This window comes from Myotis nattereri (assembly GCF_964212035.1).
Source record: "Myotis nattereri genome assembly, chromosome: 1".
Classification (NCBI taxonomy): domain Eukaryota; kingdom Metazoa; phylum Chordata; class Mammalia; order Chiroptera; family Vespertilionidae; genus Myotis; species Myotis nattereri.
In genome coordinates this window covers 201349612-201368282 of record NC_138075.1, presented here as the reverse complement: position 1 = coordinate 201368282, position 18671 = coordinate 201349612, and the positions used below count along the sequence as shown (strand labels likewise).

The following is an 18671-nucleotide window of genomic DNA, read 5'->3' as shown; positions in this document are numbered from 1 at the left end:
AAAGAAATATAAATAAAATGTTTAATATCAGTCTATGGAAAAAATTTCTCTACATGTGCTTGACACGTGGTAAACATTAACTACAAATCAAAATAGCAAAGCAGCTGTTTTCTGGCTAACCGAGGTCAACAGCTTCATCTGCCAAAGGATTCTAAATAAAACATTGAGTGTAAAAGCTAAATCATAACCACGCGGTGCAGGTAACACATCCTCCAAAGTGTCTGTGTGATGATGAGTAAATATCAAATGCAGTAGGTGAAATGAAAGACTTCCTTTAACTGTTTTTAAAATGATTTAGAATTTATTCTGGATCAAAATAAATATGTGATAGATTTGATTACTACATAACATGCATTTCATTCATACAGAAAATTTTTAAAAAAATATATTTTTTTTAAAAGTGAAATTCTAAATCCCACAAAAAAAGAAGAAACTAAATTATCTTCATTCAATTAGGTATAATATTATTTTCATCCACTTGTTAGTTGCTCTCTTCTCCTCTTGTTTTGGTATAAAGAGATTTTTCACATAACATGTTTTCATCAATGTGGCCATAATGAATACATAATGTCTACAAAGTTGATTTACTTATCATGCTAACCAGATGGATCAGCACCCAGCTCTATCAACACACTTGATGTCCAGTTGATAATGCCAATTCCTCATAGTTATGTCCCTGAGTAATTCACCTAAAAGGAGATCCTTACTGTGTGAAATATCTGCAGTTGTTAACATTTTGTTTGTAATGACTAGCCTTATTAATAATCTTTCCTTTATCTTTTTTACCTAACCACATTGGTGACTGGTAATAATATCTGGTTACTCTCAGGTGTCCTTTGAAACACTGACTTTCTTAGGAAGGAGAAGGAGGAGGGGGAGGGGGAGGGGGAGGAGGAGGAGGGGAGGAGGAGGAGGAGGAGGAGGAGGAGGAGGAGGGGGAGGGAAGGAGGAGGAAGAGAAGGAGAAGGAGAAGGAGAAGGAGAAGGAGAAGAAGAAGAAGAAGAAGAAGAAGAAGAAGAAGAAGAAGAAGAAGAAGAAGCTGCCGCCGCCTAAGGGATCTGTATGTAAAAGCCTGAACTCACTAGACAATTTTGTTTCAAGCATCTCTAGAAACTGACCAACTCTCAACTTACAGTTGGTTGCCTATTATGCATTTTCTTAAAAAGCACAAAAATTAGAACTCAATAAGACTAAATACCCTCATTATAACATGATGAACTATAAAAATGCTGAGTTACTAGCTCAAAGTAGAGTGCTCATTCTTCCAGTGTTGCCCATCCCTTTTCACATTCCTACTTTTATAGAGCTGTGGTTAGAACTCCAGACTCTACAGCCTGACCACCTGGATTTAAGTCCCGTCTCTAGCACTTACTGTCCTGAAACTTTGCACACACTCTCAACTGACATAAAATAAGGAAAATAAAAGTACCTCCCTTATGGGGCTGGTAGTTAGAATCAAACTGGTCAATACATACATAACTACCTGAAATAGTTCACAGCACACAGTAAGTTCTCAATAACTGTTAGTTATTACTACACGATGAAAGTAAAATTGTCTTTCTTAGGGCTACCAATGAATACCATTTCCTTCGACCATCAAAGCAAAATGGCTGAGGAAATTTTCAAAAGTGAATCACTTAACCCACTTTTGGAGTGAAATAATGGTGACTATTTCCTGCAAAAATATTAATAGAAAGCCACACTGTATGGCTCAAAAGTGTTTTAGCTCTATTTAAAAATATTTAAGAAACCGTCTATAATTCCAGTAATAATAGCCAAGCTTTACTGATCACCTACAATGAGTGGATTGAGCACTGTTGGCAAAATAATGCTGCCCCAGGTGTCCACATCCTCAGTCTCAGAACCTGTGACTATGTTACCTTACATACCTTACATGGCAAAAGGGATGTTGCAGATGTCAATTAAGGAATGTGAGGTGGAAAACCTATCCTGGATTACTCAGGTGAGCCCAAGGTTCTTACAAGCAGAGAAGAGAGGTGAGCTAGTGTGTGCCAGAGCCACAGTGTGAGAAAGATTCAACGAGCCATTGCTCATTTTGAAGAAAGAAAGGAGCCACAAGCCAAGGAATGCAGGAAGCCTCGAAAAGCTGGGGAAATAGGGAACAGAGTGTCTCCTAGAGCCCCTAGAAGGAATGCAGTACAACCAACACACTAAAGTTAGCCCAGTGAGACCTGTTTTGGACTTCTGTCCTCCATGATTCTAGGATAATTTGTGTTGTTTTAAGCTACCAAGGTTGTGATCATTTGTTATAGCAGCCACAGGAAACAAATACAAGCACCTTGCTCAGTATCCTCACTTTAGCCATCTCCCAGGTCAGCCTCCCAAGAATCCTACAAAATCTATATATATAAAACCCTAATATGCAAATAGACCGAACAGCGAAACAACCAAACAACCAGGGGGTGAGCACGAAACATGGCAGGCACCCGCAGCAGGTGGCAGGGTGCGGAACATGGCGGGCATCGGCCATGGCGGGATGGTGGAGCAGGTGAGAGGGGGTGCCTGACCAAGGAGGGGCGCTGGTTGCTGTCATCATGACAAGCCTCTGGTGGTTACTGAAAATTCTTTGCTCCCACACGCTGTGGTCCCGCCCAGCGCTTGCACCTGCTGCCGGCCCTGATCGCCCCAGAGGGCTTCTCCACCTTCCTGTGCTCCTGAGGGGTGATCGGGGCAGCAGCTGCTGCTCGCACCCACTGATGGTGCTGGCCCCACTCACACCTGCTGGCAGCACCAGCCCCAGTTGCTCTGCACTATCAGCAGGTGTGAGCAGCAGCGGCAGGAGCGGTGCTGCCGGCAGACAGGGGCCCAGGCGCCACGGCAGGAGGGGCCGAGCCGGGGCACAGAGGATAGGCCAAAACCTGCCCCTGTGCCCACCGCAGCCTCCCGGCCCACAGTTCCTTTCAAGGTACACAAATTTGTGCATTGGGCCCCTAGTAGATTCTATAATTAACTCTTCTTCATAGAGTTTCAGAGAGAAGGAAACTGAAGTTTGCAAGAGTTGTGTAACTTACCCAAGAATTGAGTTGGGACACAACACATACATATACACCTACAGACACTTCTCATTTTGGGCAAGATATGTATCTTCGCCCTAACCGGTTTGCCTCACTGGATAGAGCGTCGGCCTGGGGACTGAAGGGTCCCAGGTTCGATTCAGGTCAAGGGCATTGGTTGTGGGCACATCCCCAGTAGGGGGTGTGCAGGAGGCAGCTGATCGATGTTTCTCACTCTCTATCCCTCTCCGTTCCTCTCTTTAAAAAATCAATAAAATATATTTTTTAAAAAATCAACCACCATATGCATGTAAACAAATTTATCTTCCTATTGCATGAGTTTGAAGTGAATTCCTGTCTTTATATCTCTAGCCATGTGGTAACACATTTACTTTGCATTTTCTCTGTGCCAGAAACTTTGTATTTACTCTCTGCTGAGAACACAAAATCTAGAGAGAGGTACTTATCGTCAAGATGTTTATAGATTAGTTGAGGGAGACGGCCATGTCGTCTAAAAATACAAACCATGCTGCAAATGCTTTGAGAATGATATGCATAGGACAATCTGGTGACAAAAAATAGGCAAGTAGCTATCACTCCATTTTGGAAAGTCAGGAAAGGTTTCTTAGGGGAGAATGATGCTCGATGTGAATCTTAAAAGATGATTAGAGATTTTCTAAGTTTGAGCAAAGCATTTGCTGGGAAGAGGGAGGTGAGGTATGGTCATAGGGAATGGAGAACTTTCTAGATAGAGCAAAGTAGAAAAGATATGCAAAAGCCTAAGAGCAAGTAATTAAGCAAGGCTAGCACACAGGGGACTGGCAAGAGAAAGGAGGGGAGTGGAAGCCAGGCTGTAAAAGGGCAGTTCCTGTTACAGGTTTAGAATTGATCTTGTTGTGACAGAGAACTATTGAAGGATCTTAAATAGAGTGGAATGTTAGAATGAACACTCTAGCAGCAAGCTGATGCCTAAAAGGAGTAAGTCTAGAGCAGTGATGGCGAACCTATGACACGCGTGTCAGAGGTGACACGCGAACTCATGTTTTTGGTTGATTTTTCTTTGTTAAGTGGCATTTAAATATATAAAATAAATATCAAAAATATAAGTCTTTGTTTTACTATGGCTGCAAATATCAAAACATTTCTATATGTGACATGGCACCAGAGTTAAGTTAGGGTTTTTCAAAATGCTGACACGCCGAGCTCAAAAGGTTCGCCATCACTGGTCTAGAGGACAGTTAGAAGGCTACTGCGATAGTCCAAGTTAGAGAAAAGTAAGGCCCCACCCGAGACAAAAGCAATGAGAATAAAGGGAACAATTGGGAGAAAGCTTTCCAAGGCAGAGCTGTGAGAACATAAGGGAAAGAGTCAGAGGTCCCTTCCGGTTTCAGGTTTGAATTACTGGGTAAATGAAGGTACCCCCAAATACGATAGAGGCGGTGGTCATTAGTGCTGCTCATCAGACACTGCCAATTCTCTCCCATTGTACTAGGACACATGCTTGGGTTCCATTCTCTGGCCTCATTCTCTTGTCTCTCACATCTTTGATGTTGGTCAAAGGAGACAAACTTTCAGTTATAAGTTCTTGGGATCTAATGTACACCATGCTGACTATAGCTAATAATAATAATAACAACAACAATAATAATAATAATCTACTTTAAAAAAGAATGAGCCTAGCCGAAACCGGTTTGGCTCAGTGGATAGAGCGTTGGCCTGCGAACTCAAGGATCCCGGGTTCGAATCCGGTCAAGGGCATGTACCTTGGTTGTGGGCACATACCCAGTAGGGAGTGTGCAGGAGGCAGCTGATCGATGTTTCTCTCTCATCGATGTTTCTAACTCTCTCTCTCCCTTCCTCTCTGTAAAAAATCAATAAAATATATTTTAAAAAAAAAAAAAAAAAGAATGAGCCTTGCCCTAACCGGTTTGGCTCAGTGGATAGAGCGCTGGCCTGTGAACTCAAGGATCCCAGGTTCGAATCCGGTCAAGGGCATGTACCTTGGTTGCAGGCACATACCCAATAGGGAGTGTGCAGGAGGCAGCTGATCGATGTTTCTCTCTCATCAATGTTTCTAACTCTCTATCCCTCTCCCTTCCTCTCTGTCAAAAATCAATAAAACATATTAAAAAAAAATAAAAAAGAATGAGCATCCAGTGCTCTTTATCTTTCTCTCTGGCACAATAACCACAAAGGTTCAAGATGATGGCCTGTTCATCAATTTATTCCTTGACCTCTGTCTACAGCCATACCACCCTGAACGCGCCCGATCTCGTCATCATATTCCTTGACCTCAATGAGCAAAGCACATCCCTCACCCCCGCCCCACCGCCATCTTGCAAAGGACATGTAACATGAGCGTAAAATTAACCTTCATTGTTTTAAGCCACTAGGATTTTTGTTACACAGTATAGGATAGCCTACCCTGACTGTCCCAATAGATAATCGAGAATGAAAAATAGAATTTGTAGGATCTTACTTTTTGTTATTGTCCCTGCTACAGGTGCATTCAGTATAAAATGCCTGTGAAACATTCCAGGAGAAAAGTCTAAATTGAGAGCAATCCAAACATTTCCTCCAGAAAGCCTTGCCAGACTCCCCCACAAATACGTGTCTTTGTGTTCCAGAGACACACTGCTGAGATCACATATACACACAAGTGGAACTATCTGTTTTCTTATCTGTCTCCTTGAAGGCAGAAGGTTTTTTATGCACGTCTGCATCTCAAGCACTCAGCAGGATGCTTGGCACCAGGGTAGGCCTCAATAGTATGAACGATGAAGGAAGTCGGGGACCTGGATGACATTGCCAAGAGAGGCATGGGTGGAAAGTGAGAAGAGCCCTTAGGACAGTTACCTTAACGTTTAATGGATAAGTAGAGAAAGATGAGCTTAAGGAAATGGAGAAAGAACAGAAAGATGAGCTTAAGGCGGTGGAGAAAGAACAAAGAACAGAGATAAAAGGAAAATCAGAAGTGATCACCTGCAGGCCAAGCAGAAGAGCATTTCAAGAAAAAAGCAGGAGTAAAGACTGAGTCAGACCATATCTGCATGTCACACCTGAAGGGAGAAAGTATTCCTAGCACCAACTAACAGTGAGCATGCTCAGTCTGACTTGATGTAAACAAACACAGAAAGAAAGCATAAGGACCTTCATTTTAAAGTCCCGTTCACATTGGTTTCAAATGCAGCACATTGGATAAAAAGACATTGGTGGCTTTGGTGAGGACAGAGTCGCCAGTATGAAAAGGAGAAAAAGAGAGGAAGGTCAGATTGCAGTAGGTTAAGACTGGATGAACATGCAGAAATCACCTGTGGGTCTTGTTAGAATGCCAATTCAGCAGGGGTGGGTGGGGCCCAAGATTTGATTCTGCATTTCACAGACTCCCAAGTGGTGCTGGTGCTGCTAGTCCATGGACCACATTTTGAGTACAAGTTCTTTGGCTACCATTTCAAAAAGCTTTAGATTTTAAGTATAACCTCAGGTCGTAGTAGTTAATATATATATATATATATATATATATATATATATATATATATATATATATATATTCTCAAGTTTGAGAAGTCTGTGTTGATGAATCTGTACCAAAAGGGCCAGGATTATTAAAGGAATTTGTGGATTTAAATAAGGAACGTGGAGTCAGGTCATAAAGGATCATAGAGCATCTTAAATTTTGTGTGTAGAGAAATAAAGATCTGGGAGGTTTTCCATTTTAAGGTGCTTTTCAAAATACATTGTAAGCCAGGAAATTAAGATCTTTATAATTCCAAATCCTTGTAAAAAGCCACAGGCTGCTCAGAAACCTTCTAAGAGCTAAACTATATTTTAATTCAATGATCTCCATCCCATCTGGCATTTTCAAAGAGGAAACTCACTTTTGTAGAGGACAATTATTCTTGAGTTCAAGAAAAATGTACTGTTTACCATATTTCCTATACTCTCCATTATAATGTTTCTGTTTTCTTCATTTAAAGACAAAAATAAACAATTAACAGGCCACACATAGACTTTTCGTAGTATTAAGAAAACTAGGAAGGTGACATTAGGCCATTCTTCATAAATTTATAACTAAAACAAAGAAAATTTATTTTCAATGTGAATGAGTAGAAGAGCCTTTAAAACCAATTTTTCTGAAGCCTGGTTTGGGGGGGCGGGGGTGGTTAAAAGCATTCTAATGAGATGTTTTGGACCATAACTTTGGTGAAATTAAATGGAATGAACAATAGTTTGCAAATTCTGTGCCGACCATCCCCCAAGCACCACATTTCTAAGACTCTTGTAATAAGCCCCCAATGTTTCCCCTGCCACACACTCTACTCATTCCCACCCTTTCTCTGCACAGCTGTCAAAGACACCTTTTTTTAACTTTAATTTTTATTTTTCAAGTACAGTTTACTTTCAATATTATGTTGTACTAGAGGCCCGGTGCACAAAATTTGTGCACGGGGGGGGGGGGTGGTCCCTCAGCCCGGCCTGCACCCTCTCCAATTCAGGACCCCTAGGGGGCCTGTCTGACTGCTGGTTTAGGCCCGAACCCCACCGGGTTCGGGCCTAAACCCACATTTGGACATCCCTCTCACAATCTGGGACCACTAGCTGCTAACCACTCACCTGCCTGCCTGCCTGCCTGCCTGATCACCCCTAACCACTCTGCCTGTCCGCCTGATCACCCCTAACTGCCTCTGCCTGCCAGCCTGATCACCCCTAACTGCCTCTGCCTGCCTGCCTGATTGCCCCTAACTGCTCTCCCCTGCTGGTCTGATCACCCCTAACTGCTCCCCTGCCAGCCTGATTGCCCTTAACCACCTCTGCCTTGGCCTCCGCCACCATGGCTTTGTCCGGAAGGACCGGATGACCAAAAGATGTCTAGTCAACCTGGTCTAATTAGCATATTACCCTTTTACTGGTATAGATTGGTTTTGGTTGTACAGCATAGTGGTTAGACAATCACATACTTTACATAGTGTTCCACCAGTCTTTCCAGTCTCCACCTGACACCACACATGGTTATCACAGTGTTATTGACTGTATTCTCTACGCTGTGCTCTACAGCCCTGGGACTGTTTTGTAACTCCCAATTTGTGCTTCTTAATCCCTTCATCTCTCTGGGGAGAGGGGTTGGGGGACTGGGACAAAGGCACCTTTTAAAAGCCCCAACCAGGTCAATCATGTCACTCCCTTACTTCATCTTCGTGGAGTTTATGTTGAAAGGGCCACTCGCTCAAGGAAGGCTCCCTCACCTGGTTGGGTTCAGTCGCTTGCCATAAGCTCTCATAGTAACTATCTCTTCCCACACAGGAGTTACCTCTGTTGTAATTAATTGATTGCATGACTTTTGTTTGTAATGCCTTCCTCCCTCACTCCCCATGGAGTCTGTAAGAATAGGCTTTATTCCAGTGCACCCAATGCCGGTAGCCCACAGACTTGCACATAACAGGCACTCAATAAATGTTTGTTAAAGGAACGAATAGTATCAAATTATATCCGCTATTGTACTTCTGTTATATGTATGCTTCTCAAAATAAGTTTATTTTAATTGCAAATACATTTAATTACTTTAATTTAGGGTATTAGTTCAATGTCTGATAAAGTGCTCCATGGCATAAGCTGATTCTAGACATGTAATGACAGTACAACCTGCTGCCAGTTTACTTCTTATAAGGAACTAGAGGCCCGGTGCATAAAATTCATGCATGGGGGGGGAAGGGGGAAGGGGTGTCCTTCAGCCCGGCCTGTGCCCTCTCATAATCTGGGCCCCTCGGTAGGGTCCCTAGTCCTGGCCAGTGATCAGGGCCTATCAGGGCTTTCCTTCTCTGAGCTGCTGGCTGCCAGCAGCTGGCCCCACCCCTGCTGCTGCCACTGCTTGCCATCTGTGTGGCACTGCTCCCCACCCACCACCAGTAGCCTCCCTCTGCGAGTGACAGGTGTGGGGTATGGTCACTTGGCTGGCCTGGGCCTCCCTCTGAGAGGTGATCACTGACCAGCCCCACACACTCACCACAGCATCACTGGCCAGTGGCCTGGGCCTCCCTCTGTGGGGCGATAGATCGTGGGGTCCCCAGATGGATTGCCCTGCAGAGGGAGGCCCCACCCACCCGCCGTAGCGCTATCAGCCAAGTAGCCTGGGCCTCCTTCTGTGGCTGCCGGCTGGGTGGCCTGGGCCTCCCTCTTTGGGGTGATCAATCACGGAGCCCCCCCATCAATCACCCCACAAAGTGTGGCCTGGCCTCCCTCTGTGGGGCAATCATGGGGCAATGGAGGGGCCCACCCGGCCAATTGCATCGCACCCGCCTTGGCTGGCCTGGCACTAGTGGGTGTCATAGCGTGGTCATCTGGAGGTCATCTGGAAGGTCGTCCAGATGGTCATTCTGCTGTTCAGTCGTTAGAGCGATTTGCATATTACGCTTTTATTATTATAGATGAATTAACCTCTGAAAGTAATTCTCGGGTCTCAGCATAAATGTCATCACATTGCAAACCCAATAATCAGTCAACTTTATCCTTTCTAGCTACTTTATTGGCAATTAAAATATACTGTGGCCATGGCTTCGTTTATGGGGCTAGGGGGTTGTAGATTATAAGATTACTATGGCTATGGGTCATAGTACAAAGGTATTATTATTATTATTATTATTATTATTATTATTATTATTTCTCACCAGAGGATAGCTTTTCCATTGCTTTTCAGAGAGTGGAAATGAGGGAAGGAGGGAAGAAGAGGGGGGGTGGAGACAGAGAGAGAGAGAGAGAGAGAGAGAGAGAGAGAGAGAGAGAGAAACATTGATGTGAGAGAGAAACATCAATTGGTTGCCTCCTGAATGTGCCCTGACCGGGCCAGGGATCAAACCTACAATCCAGGTACATGCCTTTGACTGGGAATCAAACCTGTGACCCTTTGGTGCTCAGGCCAATGCTCTAACCACTGAATAACACAGGCCAGGATCAAAGGTTTTAATTCTTATGGATAGAGTTATAAGATAAACACATTTGAGTTCATTTTAAGTAAAATAAAACTATTCATTAAAATAATTACCTGATTTAATAATGTTTATAAGCAAAAACGAATACTTTCATTACGAATTTTGTCACTTATAAAAACACTGACAATTATTTTATTTGACTTCCATAACAGTTCTGTGAAACAAATAAGGATTATAGTCCCCATTTCACAGAGAAGGTAAAGTATGGCACCTAAAGTCACACATCCAGTAAATGGGAGAGAGTAAGATGCTAACTCAACCTTTTCCTGTCAAATTTTAAGCTCTTTCTCCATGTCACATGGTCCTTCAGTATTAGACTGTAACTTAATAAATAAAAAACTAGGTATAATATTGTAGCTTTCTCACTCTTTAATTTTCCTTTCAAAGACCTTATTTTAAAATCCAAATCTTTGGGAATCATACGGGCTGCTCAGACTATCTGCCGATCTTAGAAATACCAAACTAAACTAAACATGTGTAGCTCCAACTCCAGTTTAGGGGTTGAGGTGAGGAACTATTTGTACTGCTCTCTTCTATAGCCTATTGCTGAAATAATTTCTCATAAAGCCCAACTCTTTTATCTTCAGAAGGTGTTTTATTACCATCTTGACTTTATGCATGACAGAAGCCCAAACAGACAAAATTAAATACACATAGAGCATCTGTGTTTGTCAGCATAGGGCTTTTATTACTTTTTCCTAATCGATAATCCTCTCACTATTATCTCTTTGACTTTTTAAGCTAGAGCTCTTTGGTGCACAACTGACATTCCAGCATCCCTTAGCAACCTTTGTGGACCTAGAAATAGCTACAAAACTTTGAAAGAGCAGGGAGTTGTAAACTCAAACCAAACAGAATGTTTTTAAAAGTAAACAGAATTTAATGAGGGTTTTTTTTTAAAAAAAAAAAAAAAGATATAAAGTGATTTTATTGCTCACTACAACAAGCATATCAGTTATAAAATGAAAATGTTTATTTGGACAGATACTTCAATATATCTATATCAAACCAACTGATGCAGAACTACAAAATGATTACTTTTGAAGATGTTTGAAAAACTTCCACTTTCTAAAGATTATTTAAAGGCTAAAATAGCACTTAAAAATGGTTACAGTGTCCTGGCCGGTGTTGCTCCATGATAAGAGCATCACCCTCACACCCAAAGGTTGTGAGTTCGATTCCCAGTCTAGGACACATACCTGTGTTGCAGGTTTGTTCCCTGGCCTTGCACCAGGGTGTGTGTGGGAGGCAACCAATTGGGGTGTTTCTCTCACATCTCTCTCTCTCTCTCTCTTTCGTGTTAGGGTCCAGCCCCAGCAGGTCCAGGGTTCCCCAAAGTTGTGGATGGAGTCGGCGAAGAAGGAATGTCACAGAGACAGCATTCAGTTGATCAGCAGCCTAGCCAGGATCTCTAGCCAAGTTCTGGTCAGGATCTCCAGCGAAGTTCTGGTTAGGATCTCCAGCCAGGTTCTGTGTCCATGTTCTCTTGCTAGGTTCTCCACTAGCCAGGTTCTGAAGCCAGGTTCTCTAGCCAGGTTCTCCAGCCAGGTTCTATCCAGGCTCTCCTGCCATGTTCTCTCACTAGGTTTTCCAGCCAGGTTCTGTCCAGGTTCTCCAGCCAGGTTCAGTCGCCAGGTTCTAGTCAGGTTCTCTTGCCAATTTCTGTAGTCAGGTTCAGTCCAGGATCTTTTGCCATGTTCTTTTGCTAGGTTCTGTCTCTAGGTTCTGAGGCCAGTTTCTGTCCAGGATCTTTTGCCATGTTCTGTGTCTAGGTTCTGTGTCTAGGTTCTGTGGCCAGTTTCTGTCCAGGATCTTTTGCCATGTTCTCTCACTAGGTTCTGTCTCTAGGTTCTGTCTCCAGTTTCTGTCCAGGATTTTTTGCCATGTTCTCTCCAGCGAAGTTCTTCTGTCTCTAGGTTCTGTGTAGGTTCTGTGTCTAGGTTCTGTGTCTAGGTTTCTGTGTCTAGGTTCTGTGTCTAGGTTCTGTTGTCTTGTTACATCTGTATTTATACCAGTTGATTCCAATCCTATCAATCTCTATTCCAAAGGTTAGGGCGTTTCTTATCTCCATTCCAGGGAGTAAAGATTATGTACCTTAAGCATGATTGTTCGTAGTTAAAGTGATTTAATTACGCGCCTGGCACTTAGTTAAGGGGTTTTATTCCCTCCCTAACTTCAGGGGAAAATCCCTACCTGGGGAAACAACCTTTCTCAGAGAGGTGACCTTGGTTAAAACACATAGTGCCAAGAAGGTGAGCAAACATATTAAGAATGGCATATATGTATGCCATATATGCCAGGTCCCTTGAAACAGCAAGGATGGACCGACTCCCGGCACTTTCGCTCTCTCCTCTCTTCTCTCTCTCTCTCTCTCTCTCTCTCTCTCTCTCTCTCTCTCTTTCCCCCTCCTCTCTCCCTCCCACTCTCTCTACAAAATCAATGGAAAGTCCTCAGGTGAGGATTAATTAAAAATAAACAAACCAAAAAAATGGTTACAGATTTTAATTTCTTCCAGTCAAGATGGAGGAGTAGGAAATCATGGTACTGGCATCTTCCCATGACCACATCAGAATTACAACTAACTTGAAGCTAATATAATATTGTACATCAACAGTAATTTTTTTTAAAAAATTTAAGTGGTTAAAAATTGGTGTACCTCCTAATCTCGTACAGAAATGGAAAAAAAAAATCCTACTACCAGGTATAAACCTAAGACAAATGAAACATGTGTCCATACAAAAACTTGTACATGACTGTTCACAGCAACGCAATTCAAAATAGCTAAAAGATAGATACAACTCAAATGTCCATCAATTGTTAAATAGGTAAATAAAATGTGGCATATCTACCTAATGAAATATTATTTGGCCATAAAAAGGAATGAAGTACTAATATATGCTACAACATAGATTAGCCTTAAAAGTGTTATGCCAAGCAAAAGAAGCCAGTCACAAAAACCACATATGGTCATATGAAATGTCCAGGGCAGGGAGATCTGTAGAGACAGGAAGTCAGTTATTGGTACTTAGTGCTGGGCAGAGGGGAAGAAGGAGGGGATGGAGAGAGCAGACAATGGCAACTATAGGGCATAGATTTCCTTTCTGAGATAATGCGAATGTTCCCAAATTGACTATGGAGACATGCATTTATCTGTGAATACACTAAAAGCTATTGAATAGTATGTGGATTATATTTCAAAGAAGCTGTAAAAAATTATTTAAATAAATAAATAATAACCCACTTAAAGCACTGTTTTAATAACATCCTTCCTCCACTCAGAGTCTAATACCCACAACATAGACATAAGCTGTATTTTATCGAGATTAATTTACCTTATACACTGAGTGGCCAGATTATTATGACCACCTGACATTTGTAGGCAAATTAGCTATAATTTTGCGCTGAAGTTGCTAGAGGGCCAGATGATTATAAACGTCTGCATAGCACAACATACCTAAGTATCGTTGCTGATCAAGTTCATCCTATCATGTTGATGGCATATCCCAATGGAGATGGCTTCTTCCAACAAGACAATGCGCCATGCCACGGTGCTCGTATTGTGCAGGAGTGGTTTCAAGAACATGAGTGAGACTTTACCTTGCTTAGGTGGCCCCCACAATCACCAGATCTCAATCCAATTGAGCATTTGTGGGATCAAGTTAAAAGAGCCATAAGGCAGCCATCAACCATCAAATCTCACAGAACTGGACAGTGCTATTCATCAGGCATGGTGTCAGATTCCTCACATCACCTTTCAACATCTCATGGAGTCAATGCCAAGAAGAATCGCCACAGTATTGAAGGCAAAAGGTGGTCCAACAAAGTACTAATGGAGTGGTCATAATAATCTGGCCGGTCATAATAATCTGGCCACTCAGTGTAAATTCTAAATGTATAACTTATAAATTGAGCAACAAAAATAATAGATACTTTGGGTGAAATAAAATATTTTAAAATCATTGGTAGTGCAACTAGATCTGCATCACCTTGCTATTTATTTCTGTACTTTATTTGATTGCACATGTTCAAATAAATTGACTCATAGCAATAAGTATCTATCAATGGCAAGATTTTGAGTTGTTTTGTGTGTGTTTTTTTCCCAATAACTCACCTTTTAAACTTAGTATACTGTTCATTTAAAGAGAGATAGCAAGATCCAAATACAAATGAGTAAATCTGTCAGCACAAATTACTTCTCTGGTCTCTGCTTTGTTAAAAATTAATATGTAACATTGAGTTTGAGGGTACATTTGAGTTCAATTTTTTTAAATAGAAATTTAAAGAAAATAATTGTGTAATCCTTGAGTCTTTTTCTCAGAACCTTGGTCCTATGAAATAGATTTTGAAAACCTATGACCTACGTGCTAAAGCCCATATCCCTTAGAACGGCATGTAAGATTTTGTGTCATTTGCTCTTTATCCATCAACCTAGCTGCATTTCCTACCAAAATTTCCCATTTCCCTAGTCCATCAGCATCTTTCATGGGTTATACTTTTACCCTGGCTTTTTTCTCAGCCAAATGTGACCCATGGACTACTGCCTTCTAACCTGAATTTCTATTTTTATTCCAAAAGTTAAAATGTTAATGCCCCATGAAGCCTGGTGACTGTCCCCAAAGCACCTTGTATATACCTTTATCATCAACATGTGTTGCCTTGTGTGACAATCATTTCTTCCTCTCAACTGTGACTTCCTGAGAAAGGACTAATTTAAACATCCTTGAGTTCTCAGGTACTTTTGAAGTTTCTGCTACCTAGTAATCACTCCTTAAATGTATCGAATTAATTAATCCATTAATTAATCCTATATAATAAAGTGGTAATATGCAAATTGACCGTCATGCTCTCACACAAGATGGCTGCCCCCATGTGGTCAAAAGATGGTCACCCCCATGTGGTCACAAGATGGCTGCCATAAGATGGCCAGCAGGGGATGGCAGTTGGAGGGGACCAGGCCTTCAGGGGAGGGGAGTAAGGGGTGACCAGACTGACAGGAGAGGGCAGTTTGGGGCAACCAGGCCTGCAGGGATGACAGTTAGAGGCAACCAGGCTGGCAGGGGAGTGCAGTTAGGGGTTACTGGGCTGGCAGGGAAGGGAAGTTGAGGGGGACCAGGCCTGCAGGGGAGGGCAGTTACGGGCAACCAGGCCTGCAGGGGAGGGCAGTTGAGGGTGACCAGGCTGGCAGGGGAGGGCAGTTGGAGGCAACCGGGCCAGCAGGGGAGCAGTTAGGTGTCGATCAGGCTGGCAAGGGAGTGGTTAGGGCATGATCAGGCAGGCAGGCAAGCAGTTGGGAGCCAGCAGTCCCAGATTGAGAGGGATGTCCGACTGCTGGTTTAAACCGACAGTCGGACATCCCCCGAGGGGTCCCAGATTGAAGTGGGTGCAGGCTGGGCTGAGGGACACCCCCCCCCTCCTGTGCACGAATTTCATGCACCGGGCCTCTAGTATTAATAATAACTAGGAGAGTGATTATAGTGGCTAAAACTGCAGGTTTACCTAAGTTAGTCAACAGCCAACCCTCTTATTGAGTTGATATTTTAGGTTATATAAATACTAAGTAGAAATCACTCTTCTAAATCATGCTAATTTTTTTTTTAAATATATTTTATTGATTTTTTACAGAGAGGAAGGGAGAGAGATAGAGAGTTAGAAACATCGATGAGAGAGAAACATCGATCAGCCGCCTCCTGCACATCTCCTACTGGGGATGTGCCCGCAACCCAGGTACATGCCCTTGACCGGAATCGAACCTGGGACCTTTCAGTCAGCAGGCCGACGCTCTATCCACTGAGCCAAACCGGTTTTGGCTAAATCATGCTAATTTTAATTTTGACTTCATTTTTCTTTAATAATGACAGCACTCACCAACAAAGGAAAGCAGGATGACCAGCAGGACAATGAGAGCGCAGATACATGGAACCAGGACCAGCAGTAGGAAGCGGAGAACGTTAGCAGTCGTCAGCTGCTGAGAGCAGCCATCACCCACGGCATCTTCCTCAGTGCCCAAGACCTAAAGCAAAAGAGAAATATGAGCCCGTGCTGGTTTGGCTCAGGGGATAGAGTGTTGGTCTGTGGACTGAAGGGTCCTGGGTTCGATTCCAGTTGATGGCACATGCCCAGGATGCAGGCTTGATCCCCAATAGGGGGCGTACAGGAGGCAGCCAATCAATGATTCTCTTTCATCATTGAGGTTTCTCTCTCTCCCTCTCCCTTCCTCTCTGAAATATATATATAATATATATTTATAAAATAAAGGTGATAATTCTAGTAAAAAAAGAGAGAAATATGAAACATGGCTTTAATATTACAAAGCAACTCAATACATGGCATGAAATTGCAGAGCACAGCCGCCATCCAATCAAAGCAGCAGCATTCCTAAAAGATTTTGCTGTGTGTCCTTTAGGACATGAAATGAGGTTTAGACACCAAATCATGCTAATAAATTAACAAATAACAGTACAACCACATTCAGGGAAGAGCAAATCAATATTTCTGAAATGTTTTTCAGAAGTGCATGAACTTTTAATGATACTGCATCTTGATTTTTTTTTAAAACACATTTGCCAATTCAGTATTATTCCAAAGGGCCATAAATAACTATGGCAAAAACTCACGTTGGCCCAGAGTTATAAGCAAAGACTGTCTAGTATAGTGTATAAGACATTGGTGAGTGGGTGTAGACAAACATTCTCCAGACTTCATTGTTGTTAGGCTCATTAGTCCTAACCCAAATCTGCATGAATCTGGGTAAAATAAGTTTTCAGCCATTAATACTTCAGCAAGTTTTAATATTACTGACCACGTGTTTAGTGACAAGTTGAACAATAAAAGAGCCTGCCGGGTTGTCCAGTTGAACACTTGTGATCCCTTCGGACATCAACCCTGCAGCCTGTCCACTTGTGAGCGGATGATGAGGTGCCATAGTGATGGTTCACATAAAGTTCTCGTCTTCAAATACTTTAAACTTTGCTTAGTTCAATCTCTTGCCAGAAACGATGTCTGGAAACTAGTTTATTGCAAATGGCTAGCTTCATGCAGTGAGTGACTTTTTCAACAGGGTCTGAGATGGAATTAAAAGTGACTTGAATAACTCACTAACTTGAGTTATTTCCCTTGATGAAGGTGTTTCTGGCGGTTCTCTCTTGGACTTCGGACTCTCCTGCATGTTCTCCTCTCACAGTTTCAGAGCTTGAACTACAACCTCTGTGTAACTGCCTCCTGAATCTCTCTTGAGTCCCAAACTTCCTTTCAAGTTAAGCCACGTATTTCCAGTGCCTAGTGCTTAACAGCATCTCTCTCTCCTGTAACACTGCCATCCACTATTTACCATGCTTAGGTCTCTTCCAGCTGTTTTTTGTTTTTGCTAATCCGTCCTCAAGCCTATCTCCCATTTCAGTCACAACCTCTCTCCTTCTTTGTCATCTAAAATGCTCAAAGAATTAATATTTATTGTCCAAATTTCCTCACTTGCTGTTTACTCTTGTGGCCACTGCAATTTGGCACCCACTTCTGTCAACTGTACCAAAACAGCTTTTGCTGTGTTCCCCACGACCTCCATGTTGCGACATCCAAGTGACATTTCCCAGACCTCATTGTAATGACATCTCAGAGTCATCTGAGAGATTCTCAGTTAGCCACTCCCATCTGCTTCAAGCACTCTCTTCCTCTGACTTCTCTTTCTTCTTCTCTGGCCATTCCTCCTCTTTTTGTGAGCTCTTATCTCACACCCACTTTCTCCCCACATGCCGGAAGCCAATTCCAGCATGTCAGCAAGGGCTGAATCATCTGGAGTGGCAAGGGCATTTCCCCAAACCTGAAAAGGGATGATTGCTTGCTGCCAGACAGCTCAGGGCATCTTAATCTACATGTTATTGCCTCCTACTGGCCAAACACCTGAACAGCCATAGACAAATTCTTCCAATCTGACAATGGACTCTGTATAGGAAACCTGACCCTTTGAAGTATCTTCACCTTGCCTTAGGACAAATTGTGTTAATAAAAAGCAAGGGATCCTGAGATGAGGAGATCTTAGTTTCTTTAGCTAGGCTCCTCTGACTCGCAAATGCCTTTCAAAATTATGCTTCATCTCTGGACTCTTATTTAAGTTACACACAGCCCTTCTCCAGATTGCTGAACCTTTCTAGATGCCGGAACAAGAACCCCGGCACCCACAATGTCACCCACACACATGGCATCAGTCGCCAGCCCTACACATGTGACTTACTGGTACATTTTTAAATAGCAAACATAGACCCTTCCTCATAGCTCCAGACCTTTGTAAATCTTCATTAGGGCCCATAATGAAACCTGATATCACTTTTTAGGTGGCAATTGGCAGACAAAACTGCCTAATTTTTGCTGAAAAACATGGTTGCTTCACAAAGGTTCAAACATAAAATAATCTTCAAAATAGAATACAAATTTTATCAAGACTATATGTGTTACATCAGTAGAACAAAAGGGAAACACGAGTTTCAGGGCTATTCAAACTGAAATACTACTGCAACACGAACTATAAACTATAACAACCAACAAATACTTGTAAGATTAGAAAGTACAAATTTACTCTTGCCCCTGTAAAAACATAATCACAGCATAAGTAATACTAACACAGCTGTATCCCTCTATATGTATAAATATTACCCTTTTCTCATGAGGGTAGCCCAGCATCTAG

The 18671-nt window shown here is 42.4% G+C and overlaps 1 protein-coding gene across 2 annotated transcripts in view; it reads right to left on the bottom strand.

The window, feature by feature from the left end:
* Nucleotides 1-18671, bottom strand: part of CORIN (corin, serine peptidase) — a gene marked incomplete at both ends in the record, with an annotated part of 202761 nt that overhangs the window by 161676 nt on the left and 22414 nt on the right. For both annotated transcript variants that reach the window (XM_081088332.1, XM_081088333.1), the window contains one exon: nt 15863-16007. In XM_081088332.1, coding sequence (XP_080944458.1) covers nt 15863-16007 — 145 coding nt within the window. The remainder of the gene's footprint in view (nt 1-15862; nt 16008-18671) is intronic.